The 19,701-nt window shown below is 58.4% G+C and overlaps 1 protein-coding gene across 10 annotated transcripts in view; it reads right to left on the bottom strand.

Moving 5' to 3' along the window:
• ANKRD11 (ankyrin repeat domain 11) overlaps positions 1–19,701 on the bottom strand; it is a 189,457-nt gene that overhangs the window by 13,257 nt on the left and 156,499 nt on the right. For 4 of the 10 annotated variants that reach the window (XM_078063607.1, XM_078063602.1, XM_078063601.1 and 1 more), the window contains 5 exons: positions 19,099–19,246; positions 13,253–13,391; positions 3,844–4,014; positions 3,490–3,693; positions 2,157–2,299 (listed from right to left, as the gene is read on the bottom strand). In XM_078063607.1, the coding sequence (XP_077919733.1) occupies positions 2,157–2,299; positions 3,490–3,693; positions 3,844–4,014; positions 13,253–13,391; positions 19,099–19,185 (744 nt within the window). In that variant the 5' untranslated portion in view covers positions 19,186–19,246. Of the gene's footprint in view, positions 1–2,156; positions 2,300–3,489; positions 3,694–3,843; positions 4,015–4,470; positions 4,568–13,252; positions 13,392–19,098; positions 19,247–19,701 lie in introns of all 10 variants that reach the window. The other 6 variants (XM_036119798.2, XM_078063604.1, XM_078063605.1 and 3 more) reach the window with 2 other exon arrangements.

Below are 19,701 nucleotides of genomic sequence, written 5' to 3'. Positions count from 1 at the left end.
ATGAGGGAGCTTCCTGAGAAACACGGGGGCGCTACTGTGCCCGTCTGTGTCCAACTGTAGCCCATTCCCCCCACCGTGCCCGCCCCCCGCCGAGGACCAGAAGCCGTGCACACAGCACAGCCCGGCGGGCTCTCTAGACCCAAGCCTCTCCCGCAGGAAGGAGCCTAGCAGCGTCCCACCCCCTTCCAAGCTCTCCGCCACAGGGAACAGGTCCCAGCTCCCACAGAAATCCTCCTCCCTCTCCACGGGGTCCCCACATCCCCTAATCTCCTCACATGCGCACTCCCCTCCCACCAAGGATGAGCTGCCATCCAGCAGGGTTCGGTGGGCGTGGAAGGGTTCTGGAAGTTTGGGGGGAAGGGGGGGCGGGGGGTTGACAGAAGAGAGGAAACAAAGACCAAGCTTCTGTAAATAGGTTTATTTTGTGTTTTCATTTATTTTAGAAAAGCCTCTTTCCAAAGCCGTGCTTTGTCTTACACGGGTAAGGGTGGTCCTGTGAATGACAGACACGCAGGGTGACGTTTCAGCAGCTGTGCTCAGCTGTCTACACCCAGCACCTGGGCTTCACACGCCCGGGCGGCCAGCTCCCTGGACTCAAGTGCAAATACTGAATCCAGTCGCAGCTTTGGTCCAGAAAATGCAGCGTGAAAAGAACCTTTAACAAGGACAGCCTCATCGCTCACACACCCGTTCTCACTTAGGACGCCGTGGCCTCCCCTCACGGGGACCCAGCTGCCTGCTCTAGCAAGTCACTATGCCCTCCGACTGGCCAGGTCTGAAACCGACCTCACGACCCTACAGGCGTGTGGTGTTGGCCTCTTCCTTTCCTTGTGCGTGGGGCCCCTTACAGTGCTGGGACTCTGGTCCCGCGTCCCCGCTGTCTGCCTGCTAAGGGCTGTCCCTACTGCTGGAAGCCACTACGTCCCTTGCCCCCTTCCGCTAAGGCCAACAATGCAGCTGGCCGCCCTCATGCTCTCCTCCCTCCTGCTTCTGCTGGTAACTCTGACCTGGCTGGCAAAGGGTTTCTGCCACACAGACCCTGAAGGCTGCTGGGCCTCCCTGGATAATCCAAGGCCACCACTTCCTGATCCTTTGCTCACTCCTATCTGTGGAGTCCCCTTACCATGCGAGGTCCCAGGGTCCCGGGTCCCAGCACCTGGGCAGGGATCTCTCGGGGGGCCATCACCCTGCACCCATCACCACACTTCCAGTCTATCGCATGAGACAGTTCCACAATAATAATTATAAAAGGACAGAGATTCAAAGGGCGACCCCCTTCCTCCCCACTCTGTCGGCTACCAGCTCACCGGCAGCCTCATGTCACCCCTGCCGTCCCCCCAAGCCCCCAGTCCCCTGCCCTGGCTATTTTAAGTGGATCCCATGCATTTCATAAGCTTTTTCAGTACATTTCTCTAAAAGGACCCTTAAAACAAAACAAAAACAAAAAACCGCGATGCTTTCATCTTACCTAAAAAGTAAACTATACTCCCTACCATTAAGTACATAACCCGCGTCCAGATTTCCCCAAGTCACCATGGGCATCTTTTCATTCAGAGCCCCTCCCCCCACCGCGGTGACCTGTCACCTTCCAACCGCTCGTCACATGCTCGGTGCTGCCGGCTCCCTGGCGTCTGCCAGAAGCGACCAGGCAGGGCAGCTACAAGGGAGCGTCAGAGGTGCATTCTGGTCTACAGGCGCGGTCCTCGCCATGCCCCACTGTGCGTCTCTGGCCGGGGCCTCCTCATGATGGTCGGGTAGTGACCGCAGCGAGAGCCTCGCCATCTCTGGGTGCTCACTGCTCCTGGGCTGGTTACAACGGTCCTCCCGTGTACTGGCTACATCCCTCAGCGCTGCGTCGCCGTGACTACCACAGCAACAGGGACAAGGACAGGACAAGGACGGGGCAGGGAGCAGCTCCTGAACCCCTCCCTATGGGTGTGATCATTCACCTGCTAACACCCAGCCACACTGCGTGGCCAGAGTAGGGCCCTGTCCACAGGCTGCGAGGGGCCACCCAGGAGCTGACCCAGGATGAGCAGAGGTGGGGGGGGGGCTGCCAAGCGTGCGGGACGGCGGGGACGACGGGACAGGGAGCAACAGAATGGTAGCCGCGTCAGCCGGCAGGCCCACCAGAGGATGTGCGGGGAGGCGCCCACCTTGTAGTGCCCATTGTTGGCAGCGTCGTGCAGGGGGGTGTCGTCATCCAGGCCCTTGGTGTTCACCTCCGCGCCCGCGGCCAGCAGCTGCTTGGCGACGTCGTAGTAGCCACGGTTACACGCCTCGTGCAGCGCTGTCCAGCCTGGAAACAGACACTTAGGACCTATGTTATTTAATCCTCAAGAACACCACTCCCTTCCCGCGGCCGCACTCTCCAGGGGCCCTGACGGTGGTGCTGCCCTGCATGGGAGGGCTAAGGTCCCGGGAGACCCTGAGTGCCCTTTACTGTGGCACCTGGTTTGCTCCGCGATGAGGAGCTTGTTCACCCTGGAGATTAACCACCTATAAGGACCACTGGGGCAGAGGGCTGGTGAGCACAGCGATACCCGCGCGGGACACGGGGGAAGGCTGGGGAGGCACCTGGGGAGGACGCAGAGCCTGTCGCCACAGCCGCAGGCTCAGGAGCGTGCCCTTGGTGAAGCACGCGGCTGACGCCACGCAGGAAGGTCTCCCCTGGTGGCCGCTTCTGCGAGAGCCTCAGAAGGCCACCAGGAAGCATGGCCTCAAATGTCAGTGTGCAAACAGGGCCCACCCCCATGGACACAAAGTCTAGTACTTTGGAAAATCCTGATCTAGGAAAACTGATTTTTAAAAAAATGCTAAATTAGGTTTGACAGACAACTATCAACTAAGGCAGCAGGAAAAACCTAGACGGGTTTGTCATGAAGACTGCTCTGCTCATCCATGCTCTCCCCAAAGCAGAGCAAACAGGGCTGGACTCTGGCCCACGCAGCAGAACACAGCGCAAGGATCCTATGCACACAAGGCCGCACTGAACCGCGATCACAGGCCCTTCAAGTAAATCACGCTCGGCTGTCTCAGCCAGGGGAGAAACCCCCACTCCTGTGCTGAGCTCAAGGGCAGGCTCGGGGACACGTTTCTAGCCTGTGGAGTGGGAGGTGTGCCCAGGCTGACAGGCACAGAGGCGGTGCAGCTTCTCCCTAAGTACGCCAGAGGCAGACCCCTCTCCCACAGAACTGGGGTTTATTAGAACACAGCAGGGTGGTATCTAGAAATTTCCCAATTCTCTTAGAAACGGTGAAAAATAAAATGATCTTACTTTGAAATATTTCCCAAAATATGGATTCCTCCTTCTAAGAAACAGCAAATCATACTGATCTAAGAGTGGGATCTGCCCCCGCCCTGCCGCCTGTGCCACGCTGACCCCCAGGTCCGGGCTGTGCCTTCCCAGCCCCGGCGCGTGCGCTCGCTCAGCCAGAGGGCTCCATGGAGGCAGGGGGCGCAGCCTCCCGTCTTGTTGTGAGCGCTCACCTGCGAAGTCCTTGACGTTGACGTCCGCGCCCTCGCCGATGAGCTCCTTGATGCGCCGGGCGTCCCCGCGGATGGCCGCACGATGCAGGCGGGTCTCTCCGCGCTCGTTTCGCTTGTTCACTTTGTCTTTGGTTTTTGAGGCAGAGTTAGGTGTCCCCTTCTGACACACTGTCGACTGGGAGGGGTGCTTTGGTGTTGTGTCTACTGCAGGCCAAGGAGAGGACAAGCGGGGGCGTCAGCAGGGGGTGTCCCCAGTCACAGAAGCCGCTAGGACCTGGGCCGTTTCCACGAGGGAAAGGGGACGCCCTCACATGGGCGCCCGTCCCCAAGACTGCCCCAACCCTGGGGGCTCACCTGGGCTATTGGCAGACTCCTCGGCAGTCATCTGCATGAGGAGAGCCACCTGCTGGCGCTCGGAGAGGGGGTAGCCGGCTCGGATCCCAGACAGCCCCATGCCAAACAGCAGTCCGGCCTTCCGGGTGACAGGCTCCTTCTTAATCCTCTTCCGCTCAGGACCCTGCTTCTCTGTGAGGTGGTGGAGGAGACAGGGGGAGATTTCATGCCACGCTGTCCTCAGAACCCGGAGCCTTCCCTGGTGCCTCGGAGCCCCTGCCTCCCACCTCACAGCTCACAGGGAAAGGGCAAGAGCAGAGGCGGCAGCACCGGGCCACCTGGCGTCACCTCCAGCGGGAACAGTCTCGACACCATGTGATCAGCCACAATGAAGCCTGCTCCGCCTCGGCCCCCACCGACCGTTCGCTCCACTCAGCTGCCTCCCCACACTGCCCGCCGCGCGCCAGGCGGTGGGACGGCCCCTCACCGGTGTCCCGGTTCACACAGGACAGGTCTCCGTCTATTAAATACACGTGTGCACACGCGGATTCCTCCTTCCCCGTCCCGCCTCCAAACAGTGCAGATAGAAATGGCAAACACAGTTTAGAAATACATAAACAGATCAAGGCCGACTCGTCAGTACTGTACCTTTCTTCTTGCTTCTAGGGACCTCCATTTCATGCCATGGCCCTTCGAGGAGCGAACCAGCCTTGCAGTACCACGACATGGACTGAGCTGGAGGCATCTAAAGGCATCAACACAGAGCACTAACCAGATACGATGGAACAGCTCAGCCGTTCCGTGTCAGCCTCCTCGGGACGCGCACATCCTCTGCTGGTCTGACCCGTAACAAAACACCCTGCCAGCCCTGAACACAAGCACGTGGTGCTGTTTCTTCGAGAAGGGGCAGGGGTAAGGGAGAGAAAATACACCCCCAACTCCATGAACCAGGAGCCAAAGCTGCCCCTCCTGCTGGGGAACTAGGGATCCACCGGAAGCCTGCACCCTCCCCACACTGCCCCGTGCGTGCTGGGTGGGGCCTTTGTGCAGGGGGCCGGGGTGGTCAGGGGGCGTTCTAGGTCATGGGGTGCAAAGTGCAGCCGGGAAGGAGGGTCACCGTGGGAGACTCGGGTCCCTGAAATTCTTCTCTGGGGGGGTGGGGTGGGGAGTGTGTTCCTCCTGCTTTCCACTCAGCGCACTGGAGAGCTGCCTCGCTGGCTGGGGTCTGCCCTCGGGAGCCGGGTGCCATCTGTGAGAGACGGACCAGACGGACCCCCGTCTGCCTCGCCTGCCCCACTCCAGGACAACATGCCCAGCCCCACAGATGGCGGCACTGTACGTTTCCCATGAGCTGCTCTTTCCTGAGAAAGCCGCGCCCTGCTGGAACGTGGGTCCCCGTGCTTTGGGTGGTGCTTTGGCCCTCCGGCCACCTCAGCACCGCTCTGCCCCTGCCATCTTGCCTCAGGCCCCACAGGCCACCTCCAGCAAGTGAATCTCTAACCCACCCACCAGGCACAGCCCTAGAGAGGCAGTAAATTCCAGAACATTTCTCCTGGCGACCACGGACCCCGCTCATGCACGCCGGCAGAGGCGGGGCGCGCACCTGCACGGTGGCAGCCCCATGGCCCCCCGGGGTCTCAAGAAGTTAAGCCACGCTTCTGCAGTGACTCGGGGCCACAGAGCCCAAGTCGGGGCATTTGGTTTCAAAGTTCTCCCACGGCTGAGCGCGCCACTGACCTGCCTCTACCCGGGCCTTCTCTGTTTCTCCCTCGGCCACGGGCTGCTCCCTTCACGTTCTCATGCAGAAAGCGGACCGCACCCCCAGCACATACATGCTGACCGACCGCGCTACGACGCCCCTGCCGACGCAGTGTTTCCATCACAGGGCTCCGGGTACTAGAACACTCTCATGCTCTGCAGTCTGGACCCGATTTCTACCCAGTCTCCCGGGACCACCAGAGCCTCTCGGACCCCTGCGCAAGGTGCCCCACGGAGCATACACGGCTCAGGCCGCAGCTGCCTCCCCAGGGGAGTGGACGCAGGAAGCCGATTGGAGAAGGAAGGACGCGGAGCTCAGAGAAACACGTGCGGTGCCGAAGATTCCTGGTCACGGGGACAGAGCACAAAGCCAGAGGCCCAGCCAGGCTCCCACTGCAGTGGACCCAGGGAGGGGCGAGGCAGGGTCTGGGCGCAGTACAAGCCGTGGTACGGAAGGTGGGGAGGCAGGAGAGGCATTTCCTGTGAGCGGCAGCTGAAAACTAGGCAGGGCCTTTTGCCCAAAGGGCTTTCTGCAGGAACAGAACGTGCCCCCCACTGCAGAGCAAGACGCAACAGCACCAGGCCGGTGGTGTCAGAAGGCAGTCACATGGAGGGTGTGGACACACTGTGTGCAGGGAGGCCCTGTGCCCCAGCGGGCCTTTCTCTCCTGTGGCCAGGAGCCCTGGATGACACTGGACGATGCTTGGGGACACGAAAGGCACGGACAGCCCCTCCTGGTGGGAGGGGCCTTGCAGCCCACCCTCCCACACGGCTCTCCCAGAGTGGAAACGGGACATCTTACGTGTCTTAACACAGGGGAAAACACCCAAATGTAACCGTATCTTCCACGATGCCCGTCTCCTGATGGTGAATGTGGTGTGTTCCCGCTGCTCTGGCTGTAGCTGGGGGGGGTGATGGTTTCATACGAGCCTGGACGGCGCCCCCGCGCCATCGTAAGGGAAACACGCTGACGGGACACCGCCTTGTGTTTCTATGGTGCGAGCTCGCTGTGGTCTGTGACGTGGGCGCCACACCGTGCCACCCCTTCTCAGGTGCAGACCCCGACCTGGCAAATGCAGGGTCCCCGCCCTCCACAGCCGATCCCAGCAGGCCCCCCCTTTCTCAGCCGGGCCTTCTGGAGCAGCTGCAGGGCTGGAGTGTGGCCTTTCCCGGCGTGTGGTCCTGAGGGACCCTGGTTTCCAGACTCCACTTCCTGCCACTGTGCTTCCCTCCCCAGCAGAACCCGGACATCTGGCGACAAGGCAGCTTTCCTCCCCGCAACCAGGTGGGAGTGTCGCCGGCCCTCCGGCCACCTCAGCACCGCTCTGCCCCTGCCATCTTGCCACCACGTGCTGATGTGCGTACCCACCTGTGTTCTGCCCACAACAGACCGCACCCCTACACTCAGGGACTCTGCTGCACAAACGCCGAGGGCTCTGCCTTCCTGGTGCCATCCAGCCGCCTTCTCTCAACACCCCGAACTCTTTCCCACTTCCTGCCTTTTCCTCTTTCTCTTCCACAGTCCGGGCAATTTCCTTGGTTGTAACTACCAAGCCATGAATTCTTTCTTTCTTTTTTTTTTTTTTTTAAAGATTTTATTCATTTATTTTAGAGAGTGAGAGACAGAGTAAGACAGCACGAGAGGGGGGAAGGTCAGAGGGAGAAGCAGACTCCCCACCGAGCAGGGAGCCCGATGTAGGACTCGATCCCGGGACTCCAGGATCATGACCTGAGCCGAAGGCAGACGCCCAACGGACTGAGCCACCCAGGCGCCCCCATGAATTCTTTCTTATGTTCTATGTAATGAGCTATATAATCTGTCCACTGAAGCTTTAATTTCATTGGTAATTTTTGTTTCCATATATCCCATTTTATATATTTCAAAAATCGACGTGGTATTCTCTGGCAGCATCTTGTTCCTTGCCCGTGTTTCCAACTTCTCCTTTACTGCATCTCCTGGTTCATGCTCTGTATCCAGCATCCCCACGCCAGGTCCCCGGGGCTGGCTCCCTCTCAGGATGGCGCCCCTCCTTGTGCTGCAGTTCTGACCCGGCACTCCTGTTTGTCTGAACCCTGGGGCACAGAAACTGCACGGAAGCCCATCTCTCCAGAGAGGACTAGCGTTTGCTCTGATCTGGGACTGGAGGGACAGAGAGGCATTCCCAGCAGCATAGGACGGCCCACATCTCGGTCCCAGCCCGGCAAGGGACAAGCTAGGACAAGTCTCTGGGGACACCTCTCAAAGCCCCTTGCCCCATCTGGGATGGAGTCTTCTTCCCGCCCGCGGTGTCCCGGGTGTGGCTCTCATGGGCATGTCCACGGTGCCCCTGACAGACCTTCGGCCTGCGGCCCGACTCCCGGGGACTTGGAGCACTCAAACGGGTCCTTCATCATATCCACCACTCACCATCTCTGACTTCTGGGCTGTTCTAGTTGACGGCTTTTTCAGGAGACACAGTCCACCACACTGCCCAAAAGGGAAATCTGTAAGCCCTACGCTCCAGCCTAAAGTCCTACCACGTCAGCGCCGCTCTAACCCCACTCCACGGTGGAGCATTTGGTGTGCTGCTGTGGGACTGCACTGCTCACCGAGACGTCAGAAGAGCTCAGGGAGATCTGATGGCACCGGGGACATACCACTATCAGGAGCAGGCCTTCCACACCAGACACAGGCCTGAAGCCGATGTGAAGAGTCCGGGAAGAACCACTTCTGGTGGGACAGTCCATACACTGGAGGTGATCCGAACCAGGCCAGGAGCTGCGAGGGGGCTTGTCTCTGGACCAAGTCTCACGCTCGGTTCTCCAAGTGCAGCAAGACCAGGACCCAAGCGCCCACCGACCTGCGTGGGGGCACTCTGCTGTTCAGGCTGCGCCTGTGACTAGCTTCTCCCTCCTCTCTCAGAAAATCACCACCATTGATCGCGTAGTAAAGACAGAGGGAGTCTTCAGCAAGCCCTCGGCTTCTGTGGTCTTAGTCTCCTCTGTCCAAGAAAGGAGGGCCTGGGGTCCCCCTCTGAATCTGCCTTCTCCTCCCAGGCCGGAGCTGTGTGGCCTCTGCAGCTCTTCTTCTCCAGGCGAGGGCGACCACAGTCCCAATCCCACAGGTGCTTGGGAATTCAGTGCGGGCTGCCATGGCCGTGGAGAGGAAGCCAGGGATCGGGAAGCAATGCTGGCGTAACGGCCCACACACAACACAACCTCCCAACCGCTGACCCTCCTTTTATGGCACCAAAGCACAGTGAGAACTTTTATAAATAAATTATAATCCAAACCTGCCCCAATGTACGAACCACGCCATCAGTCCTGCTGACCCTGGGCCTGTCTGCGCAAGCCTCTGCGCGCCCCTCGGCCCCTGCCTCAGACCCTGGAGCACCACCAGGTGGAACGGCCACGTCGCCACCCAGAGTCCTCCCCGGAGACTCCGGAAGCCACAGCCAGCTTCCCTGCATGGGGCCCCATGTGCCTTCCCGTGTGGATTGTGCTCTGCGCCCTGTCCGCAATCAGTCATGGTCCTGGGAGTCCTCCCTGCGAGTCACAGAACCCAAGGTGGTTGTGAGGGCCTGGCTCACCCACACTGTGTGGACAGCAGGGGCCCCGAGGGAGGCCACGATCCTGCAGATTCCCACCTACTCTGCAAATGGGGGACACTGGGAACTTGAAGTAGAAAGAGCCTTCCTTGGCTAGTCCATACTCCCCCCTGTACGTACAGGGAGAAACCGCTCAAGTTCAGGGAGGAAAACGATAGAGCGATGGCGTCACTGTGGGTGGCATGAGCGCTCTCCAGCCAGAGGCTCCCACAGCAGCGGCGCTCAGCGGTGCCGCCCTGCTCACCGCCCACCACGGGCAGGCCTGCCAAGTAAGCACGTGAGCGCAGAAGCCCTTCCTCCTCAGGCACGTGTGACCTCCGGCGTGCGGCAGCGCACGGTGTTCAGAGCTCCCCGGAGGCCTGCAGACACGGGCGGCGGAGCCAGAGTCCGTCCTCAAACAGGGGACAGCCCCAACCAATCTTACGGAACAAGGAGGACCATGATTTCAGTGAATACGTGAATGTCCCCAAACCCCTAACACGGAGTGAATGAGTAGTTTACCCGTCAGTGTTGCTGAATAAATACCAGATACAGGACACAAGAGTCTTATTCATGAGATAAAATCAAAATAAGAAAACCTTAATTTTTCATTACTCCAAAGACACTTCCGGATATTGAGAACCAGCAGTGGCCAGCTCCTGATGCCTCTGACAGGGCAGCCCTCTGATGCGGGGTTGGGGGGCCCATCTGGCCTCTGGGGACAGGCCGCGGCCACCGTGGTGGTTCCAGGGAGCAAGGGGCACAGCTTATGTTCAGACTAAGGGACGGAAAACCGTAACAGAGTAGGAGGCTTATGAAAGAAGCCTGAAAAGGGTCGGTAAGCATGTAAACCGACCTAAACACTTGCTTACAGAATTTTTAAGTTGAGAGGAAATTTAAACATGAAAAAATAGACACATTAGTCCCATCTGAAGTGTGGCCATCACGTACTTTTCATCCTAACGCTTTAGGTGAGGCAGGTGGTGCAGCGCTTTACACGGAGGCCAGTGTCAAGCTGGGGGTGGACGGACGGGGCGGGCTGGGCCGGGCTGCAGGGCCTCAGGCGACCTGCCGGGTCGAGGCCCCGAGAGGCCTGCCTCCTCTTCTGCGGAGGGGCTGCCTTCCCCAGCCGCCACAGGAAGAGCCGTCCCTGGCCTGTTTTTCCTAGACGTCAGACCTGCTTGGGGTCTGGGCTGGCAGGGCTGCGATGAGGCGAGCACACGCCGCCCGCCCCTCCCCTCCTGTGCCCCCCGGGGCAGGCCTGGCTCTGGGGCGCGCTCTGGCCGTCCAGGGTGCTGTGTGGGCAGCTGAAGTGACGAGCCGCCTGTGGGAGCCATCGGCTGGGATGCAGACCAAGTCCAGTCCAGCTTTCACCACAGACAAGCCACGCTGTTGTTGGCAGGCAGCCGCCGGGCCTGACTAAGCACTGCGGACGGAGGAGGTCGCCTCCTGGGGGTCGAGGAAACAGGACAACGTCCTCAGGCAGCTCGGTGGTCCCTGGGCAGAGGGTCAGCAGCCTCCGCCCACCTGGGGGGCACAGCTGAGGAAACAGAACCCCGAGTTCTGGAGCCTTCTGCCGTGTTCCCCTCTCGGTGAGCACAGGGCTGCATCTTCCCAGCAGAGGGCGCCGGAGGGCCACGGCAGGAGCAGGGGCTGGGCAGGGCGGGGATGCAGGGGGCCCCTCCAAGTCTGCCACTCTGGGAGATCCTCTCTCGGCCCGAGGGGACCGCAGTGCCCCAGCCTCAGTCACTCTGCACAGATCACTCAGCCCTGCAGCTGGGAGGCACCTGGCCAGAGGTATTCTCACTGGAAGTGCAGGAGGACCACAGCTCGCAGGGCCCGCCTCCCAACGCCGTGCGTGACACACCAAGCACCCAGTGTGAAAGGCTCCTGATACAAGTCACACACAACACACCCAAAGAAGAATCCTCTTAGCGGAAAATCTAGCTTTGTTAACAAAGCAGATACACAAGATGTAAAATCAGACCCCTAAAGGATGATGATAATACGAGGGCAATTCTATTTCGTATGTATTAAGATGTTTGTAACAGAGTCCTAGCCTGGAAAATTTTGTTTTCCAAATGATCTTCACTTTCTTTTTACCTCACGGTGACGCCCTCCCTGCCCTCACCCAGACCCACGACTTGCAGAGAAGAGAAACGTGAGCACTCCCTGCACGCCCCAAGAACTTCCTAGACACCCCAGACAGAGCCCATGTGGACCCAGGTGAAGCCACCTGGCAGCCTCTTGCTGAAATGCTAGCCATCAAGAGATGGACCCTTTAAGGCCTGCTGGAAACACACGAACCCAAGAAGCCGACATCACAATAAAACGGGCATCGCAGAGAAATCCCACCAACCAGAGCAGAGTGGGCAGCCCAAGGACGTCCGCCTGCCCAGATGTGCTCTGCTCAGGCAACACAGTCTCCCAGGAAGGAGAAGCCCTAACACGGTCTCCTGAACTCACAGCAAGGCTGCTGGGGAATTTACAGGAATATCCCAGAGGATGGACACCAATCTCAGACCCCCACCATCCAGAGAGCTAACGACCAAGTACCAATACCAGGCCCTCTACAACCAAAACTGGTACAGGCACCGTAACAGGAGAGAGGACTTCCGGGCCTGGTCTGAGTTCCTCCGGACCTAAAGCCGGAGTCACAGTCTCTGCAAGTCCCTCCGTTCTGGCAGGAGCCCAACGTCCATGTGCATCCACGGGCCCCTCCACTCGCCCACCCACCCCTCTTGTCCCCACTGTGACAGTCCAGCCACAAAAGCCATGGGCTCTGTCACACCCACGTGAAGGATCCCTGGGGGCCCATGACACCTTCCTCATACCCTAGCTGGCAAAACCAAACCCACTCCTCTGGCTTTTACCTAACCAGACGTATGAGTGGGGAGCACCTGCACAGGGTGTTGGGGGGGACCCCTGTGGCCTGGTGAATAAAAGCCACAGCATAGACACATTTCCAGGCTATGCGCTCTGCCATTTCTCCCAATTTTCGCACATGCTTGTCCTGTTTCAGTACCCGTCACTTTCCTGCTACCCGACACAAAGCCTCCTACGCAAGAAGCCCCACCCACACCGCCATCCTGGCAGGGCCTCTCCTCCTTGTCCTATGGCTGCATGCACGGTTTTGTGAGCTCACCCCAGGTTCCGTGGCTCTCGGGGAATTCTGTACCCCTTTTCACCCCTGCCTGTGACTGGCATACACGTCTGCAGACCAGTCAGACGACCAGCAGGCCGGGAAGGGCCCTGAGCACCAGGGTCAAGGAGAAGAGGTAGTTCAGGCTGGCAGGAGAAAGGCCAGGTTCTTGCCTAGCCCCCCACGGGCCACAGGAGCCGCTCGAGAGGCCATCAACTTGAAGGTGCACGTGCCAAGTATCATCAGCCCCCCTTTCACACATGTGCGTGTGCGCACACTCACACACACACACACACACACGGATACACATGCTCGCTCACGTGCAGACAGGCTCATATTCATGCACACACACAGCCCTGCTCTGCAGCACCAGGCCCTACCACACCGGCAGGAAAACGGCACTGGCTCTAGCTCACTCTCAGTGTTCCTTTGGCTTTTATTTCAAACAACTGGGTTCAATTTCTGTGCTTTTGCAGCCCTAAGGGAAAACACGCTTATCCTCCAGCGCAAGACTTCCAGGAGACTGAATAAACCACGGGCAGGGGGCCTGCGAACCTCAGGGGAGAGGAGCCCACACTCACGCCTACAGCTGGGCACACACTGGGAGCCTCGCTGGGTGTGCTGGGGGCTGGGGGAATGTTCCTGCTTGGCCCTCTCGGGGGAACTGTGTGTGTGTGTGAACCTTTTCTATCAGCACCGAGTCACCCTGAACATCAACAACAGAGAAGATGCTCTTAGACCCCACCCAGGCCTCCAGCAGGACTCCTCCAAGAGTCCTGGTGCAGAGCTGAGAGGTGCAGAGAGGCTGGGGGGCACCTGTCCTGGGGGCACATCCCAGGCAGGGTCCAGGGTCAGGAGACGCCTGAGGGAGGGGCCGTCAAGGACACTTTCTGTGGAAGAGAAGAGTCTGGCAGGTGAGGATGGCCTTGGGTGGTCAGCAGGGAGTGAGGGGCGGCATCTATACCTGTGTCCGAGTCCTTCTGCTCTCCATTGGCCCCCACGGTGAAGGGCAGCTTCCGTTTGGTTGCTCGCTCCCTCACCTCCTTCCCTCCATCACTGCGGTCCAGCTTTGGGGTCTTGGTCAGAGAAACTTTATCTTTATCCTAGAAAAGAAAGTGACGCTTTCAGACATCATTCCCAAATTAAGTTCTCGGAATCCTCACATTCACTGCGATTTCATTTCATGTGCCAGGAAAAGCAAATCTCTTACTTGGGCAACGAGAAGCACGTCCCGCCCGCCAGGCTCGCCTGAGCACACATGGCTCCCTCCACCTTCCTCTGCCCCACACGGCCCCTGTGCTCGTCCTGAAACCCAAGTATTCCCATGAGCATGAAGAGAGGAGAGACACACATCGTCTCCAACGTGGCTTTCCCGGGAAAGGATTAAATAATGAGGAATACAAGAGCTGGTCTTAAAAAGGGAATGTTGGCAGGAGGAGAGTCCTGTTTTCCACCATGAACTCCCCTATGCATGGAAGGAGCCTGATGCCCCCTGCCTGCGTGGGCCTCCCCGAGACGTCTCCCTTCCCGGGAACAGGCCTCCCCCTTCCCCAACTGACGTCACCACAAGCCGGTGACACTATGGGGCTGTTCTGGGGACACATCCTGCGGGCCAAACCCCTGGTGCAAGGAGGGTGGGCGGGGCACACCGCCATCACCCCCTTCCTGGTCTTGTCTCAGGGCTGGTCCCTCCTGCAGGATGAGGATCAAGAAGCCCAAATCCCAGCCCCATCCTGACCAGCAGGCTGACCCAGGGTGGGGCACGTCAGCCCTGTGCCTGCCTCGGTGCCACCCAATGGAGAACGACAGAATTCGCTCAGGATGAGTGGCTGGTCACATGTGCAGTGCTGTCCACACAAGCTGAGGAGGTCCCATGTGGAAATGGGACGGGCACAGAGCCCTGGAGGGGAAGGGTGGGGCAGCCCCATCCCAAAATGATGAAGGACCCAGTGCTGAGGGGAGGGCTGGCTGCGGCAGCTAAACGCCCTGGAACCCGCGCCCCTTGCTGACATGTCCCAGGTGGGGGCTGCTCGGTGGAGACTTCCAAATTCTAACCAACACCCTGGCTCTGTGCGCTCTCAGCAGTCCTCCTGGCCTCCGTGCCCTGACCATGGTATAGCAAGAGGCTGTGGTGGGCACGCAGTGAGCCCCATGCAGGCAGAACACACACAGCCTGCCATGCTGGTAGAGGGACTGCTTCCGCGCCTGGGGGGCTTGCTGTCTGCACTCTTCCCCAGGGAAGCGGTCAGCGAACATGGCAGTCACAGCCACACCCCCACGCCACACTCAGCAGCAGGGGTACTCGGGGTGCTCCCGGGAGGAGCCACCTGCCAGCACTGAGCATGGCCACAGTCCCCAGAACCTGTGGTCCCGACAGTCTCCCAGCTTGAACAGCCAGCCACGGCATCCACCAGCCATGGCAGCTCCTGAGAGACACCCTTAAGCGACCAGGAGATTTCTGCCAGGACACACGGCCAGCTCCAAGGGCATCTGGAGTGCAAGGAGGGGCCCCGGGCAGGGCCTGAGCCACTTCGACACTGCTGGAAGATGGGGCCACACAAGATTCTAGGCCCACCACATCTCCAAGGATGTCCACCTGTCATGACCTGCACTCTGCCACCCCAGCACTGACAGAGGAAAGGAACCCCTCAAGCACAACCCCCACACTGCAGTCAACACCTACCGACCTAGAACACTCCTGACCCTCTGGGGAATCTCTCCTACAGGTTTATATACAAGGGATAATAGAAATAACAAAGTATTCAAAATTTAACACACCACATGAAGAAAGGAAAGAGAATCATATGAATACCCAATAGTTGCCAAAAAACCTGTGATAAAATTTAACACTGATCCTGACAAGAGCTCTCTGCACACAGGAGCAGGGAGCGGATCCTCGCCTGACCAAGAGCCCCCAGTACCTGATGGCTGACAAGGGGGGTGTCTCCCCGAAGAGGGGGAGGCAGGGATGCCTAATCACCACAGCTACTGAAGAACAAAACACGTGTTTTTAAATGAGCAAAAGCTCTGAATGTGCATTTTGCAAAAGGAAATAGCCATGTAACCAGTTCACATTTGGGAAGATGTCCCACATTAAGATAATGCAAATTAAAACCAGGAGGCGTGGGGCGCCTGGGTGGCTCAGTCGTTAAGCGTCTGCCTTTGGCTCAGGTCATGGTCCCAGGGTCCTGGGATCGAGCCCCGCATCGGGCTCCCTGCTCAGTAGGGAGTCTGCTTCTCCCTCTCCCACTCCCCCTGCTTGTGTTCCCTCTCTCGCTGTCTCTCTCTGTCAAATAAATAAATAAAATCTTAAAAAAAAAAAATGAGGCGAGACCAATGCTCCCAGCAGAGCGGCCAGAATGAGAGACTGATGGTATCAAACGTTGACAAGAAGGCAGCAGAGCAGGCAGAACTGTGAGCGGCTGCTCGTGGGAGCTTCTAACATGAACGCAATGTGCCCCCGTGCTCACAAGCGGCACTCCTGGCCCCTCAAAAGGCAAACGGATCAATCAGGTCCAGCCCAGTCACAAATACAGGGTCAGAAAGGCACCAGGACACAACCTCGCAGAGCGCGTCCTGGGAGCAGACACGACCTGCCGCAGGGAGACACGCAGGCTCCTCTGGAATCACATCTGGCTCAGTCCCTTCCCCCCTTTCTCTCCTGAACAGTAACAAAGTATTAATCTTAAGATGTTCTGAGTATATACGTGAAAATCAAACCATTCAGATTAATAAGTGAATTTGAAGTTGCTGGTTACAGAAAGGGAGCTGATTTGTACTGACTATAAACAATTAGAAAATGATATTAAAGTACCCAGTTAGTATCAAAAGACATCAAATACACAGGAATGAATCTAACAAAAGATGTTAATTTAAGCCCTCCACACAATGACAAAACATTACTGAGAGAAAACAAAGACATAAAAATGGAGGAATACTGGGGGTCTGGGTGGCTCAGTTGTTAAGCGTCTGCCTTCGGCTCAGGTCATGATCTCAGGGTCCTGGGATCGAGTCCCACATCGGGCTCCCTGCTCAGCAGGAAGCGTGCTTCTCCCTCTCCCTCTCTTGCTCTCTCATGAATAAATAAGTAAAATCTTAAAAAAAAAAATGGAGAAATACTCCTGTTCATGGGTCAGAAACTGCAAAACTGTTAATAGGACGATTCTCTGCAAACTCAGCTTTACATTCAAAGTGATCCAATCAAAACACCAGCAGGCTTTCTGTGGAAACCAACCAGCTTACTCCAAAACCTGTGTGGAAACGCGAAGGGGCAGAATGAGCAAGACAATGCTGAGGAACCACAAACACGCAGACTATAAGACGACAGAAGTCGCTGGAGGCGGCCCTGGACCAAGGGCCAAAGGTTCAGACCAAAGAGAAGAGGCTACAGCCGCACCTGCCTGGGGACAAACACTCAGCAGAGACATGGCGGGGGAGGGACCCTGTTCAGTAGGTGACGGGGACCATGTGAACGTCCACAGGGAAGAAAATACACATTGACCCCCACCTTACAGGGCAAACACTGATAGGAGCCCATCCCCACGACCAGCACGAGACAGAAGAACAGAGATAAAAGGCACAAGATGCTGCCAACGTCTCCGAGGGACTAAAGGGAAGGCAAGCCCCTGTGTGAGGAGGACACAGGCCAGCCTCTACCCACTAAACCGTATCTACTAATGTGCACATGTTCACGCCTTCACTCTGTTACTCCGCCAAGTGGAGCAGCCCAAACGCTGCTCAGCAGAAGAACGCGTAGGGAAGGGGCTGGACATTAGTACGGTGGAGACCGCACGGGGAGGTGGGGGGCTGCCCACAGGAAAAGCCTGCACAGGGGACGTACTGTTCAAGAGCAAGTCCCCTCTTACAAATCCCAACAGGGGAGGTCCCTCCACAGTGATGGATGTCGGGAGGGGCCGTAAGGAGGCTTCCCAAGGCGGGGGTCATACTGCAGGTTCTGATGGGGATGGGGGTTTGAACTCTATTTCACTAAGAAGTAGACCGTTCTTGAGTCCCAGCTCCTCCGCCATGAGCCGTGCAGGGAAAGCCAACACCTGCCCCGTAACCAGAGCGGGTCCGGGGCTCCCTCAAGAGCATCACAGCGGCTCCGACGAGGCTCTCAGGCTCTCAGGGGAGAGCTGGACTCCGAACCTTGCTGAGCAGCTGGGCTGGGGCAGGGAGTTCACTCAAAGCTGCTGCTGAGCATCCCCCGCTAGCAAAATGGGTCCCAACAGAAGCCAACAAAATGTCTATCTTGGGTGGTACAGGGCTAAGTACAGAGCTACTTTACTTGAGGAGAAAAGCAAAGCCAAATGCACACATCTCCTGTGGCAAACGTGTGCGCGCTGCCATGCTGCCCACGCCAGGCCAGTTCGTCCAGTGACTGCTCTCCGTAAGGAAAACAAAGCAGCTGCAACCAGCCTAGAGCGAGCCCTGTGTTAGAAGGCGACCCCTCCAGGGCAGGCACTGAGCTCTGGGGTCCTTTTCTGGTGTCTGCCTCGGTGGAGAGGCCTTACTGGGCAGAGAAGACCCAAGCTGGGGGGCGCAGCAGTCTGAAGCCCCACCTACCCGTCGACTCGGCAGAGCCGGTCTGGAGGCAGAGAAGGCAGCCCAGACAGGGACGCGTGGTGCCTCTCCCTTGCCCTGTGACCAGGGAATCCTGTCGCAGGAAAACCCACACACAGACCTGGGAACCCTGACTACCAACGATGGTCTGGCCGTTGGGTGTGAAAGTGTCCCAGAGGGAGAGTTCTCACGCTCAGCCAGGGCACATCTGTCCCCAGTGGCTCCAGCTCCTCGTGGGCACACCAGCACACGCCCATCCCAAGCTGCAACCAGACCCTCCAGGCCACTGCCATGCAAGTTCAGACCAAGCTCCAGCCTCAGCCTGCCCACAGCTCCATGTGGTGGCTCCTGCCTGTTCCTGCACATGGTACAGGGTGCTGGGAGACAGGGCAAGTGGGACAGAACGTGTGGCCCGGACACCCACACACCAGAGCCTCTGCAGCCTGGTCACTGTGATGAGCACCAAGCACGCCTACGTTCACAACCTGCCCCCCGTCTCACCTCAGCCAGATGAAGGGCACAGCTCTGCTCACTCATCTCCTCGCACCCCACCCAACCAGGGTGTCAGCAGAGACAGCAGGTGCACTGACACCGAGCTTCCGTTCACACACGTCACAGCGTCGACGGCCTCCCACGAGGGCGTCAGGGGGACAGGGACAGCTCTAGGGTGAAGAGCAGTGCCGCCCCCCGGACAGGCCAGCACGGGCAGCTCGCCTCCCCCACACCAGCACGAGTCGCTCTTGCTCTTACTGCAGACACACTCACGGTCACAGACAACACAGGGCAGAGCCTGCCCCTGCTGCTTCTGTCTGATTCCAAGTCCACACTCAGCAGTGCCCCCAGGCTACGGGGCGGGGTGTGCACCCTGGAGCCCCTAGGTGACCGCACATCACGGACACAGTGACTGGGGGTTACAGTGCCTTTTCAGAGTCACGCGGACAACCGGCCACACCACAAGTACAAGCGCAGCCCAGCGGTGTGTCTGGTCAGGACGAGGCAGGTTCGGTTCAGCATCAGGTCTGACCTCACTGAAGCCGTGACAGACAGCTCTGGCTCCCAGACCAGAAAATGTGGGGCCACAGCAACACGCCTCAGCAACATGCACAAACCTCATGAAAGCTTCCCTCTGGTTCCTTAAGAAGACCCTCCCTGGGTCACTGTGGCTGCAGAGGACATCGACAAAGACAGGGACACACACAGAGGCCAGGAACGGTGAGCCAGCGAGGGCGAGGGCAGCCCAGGCGTTACCTTTTTCCCCGTCTGTTTCTCCACCATGTCGTTGCTGAGGGAAAAGTCTTCGTGCTGTGGTGTTCTAGAACACCCACCCTTGGGCATCGTTCTTCTCCCCTCACCTGATCTTCATTTATACGGCCATCGCTTCGTCATCGACCGTCTGCTTCAAAAGAGAGGACACACAGGGTCAATCAGGACCAATGCACACAAAGCCCAGGCAATCTCAAATTCATGCCCCAGAATGGACTGGATGTCACCTACCGCTCTGACGGGGGCTGTGCTCCCTGCTGGGACGGGTGCCCAGGAAGGGACCTCAGGACTCACGGCCCAGCGGCCCACTCCAGGATGGAGACCTTGGCCCTGCTCTTCCAGGTCCCCTTTAACTGCTCCACGGGCAAGGTCACATCCCAGGGGCAGAACATCACAACCACCACCCTCTAAGCCATGGCCTCGACCCCACTCACCACCCGCACCCCCTGGAAATCAGCTCCCTTCCCACACTGCCCCCAGATAGAAGGTGAGGATGAGAGCCACACAGACCCAATTTCCCAACTTCTCCCAAATAAAATGAGCCGAAACCAGCCCCATGGGATGCCTCTCAAGGAGTCCTCACAGTCC

The sequence above is a fragment of the Halichoerus grypus genome, chromosome 15 (genome assembly GCF_964656455.1).
Source record: "Halichoerus grypus chromosome 15, mHalGry1.hap1.1, whole genome shotgun sequence".
Classification (NCBI taxonomy): Eukaryota; Metazoa; Chordata; class Mammalia; order Carnivora; family Phocidae; genus Halichoerus; species Halichoerus grypus.
The sequence above is the reverse complement of the archived record's forward strand: the minus strand, read 5'-3'. Positions and strand labels throughout refer to the sequence as shown.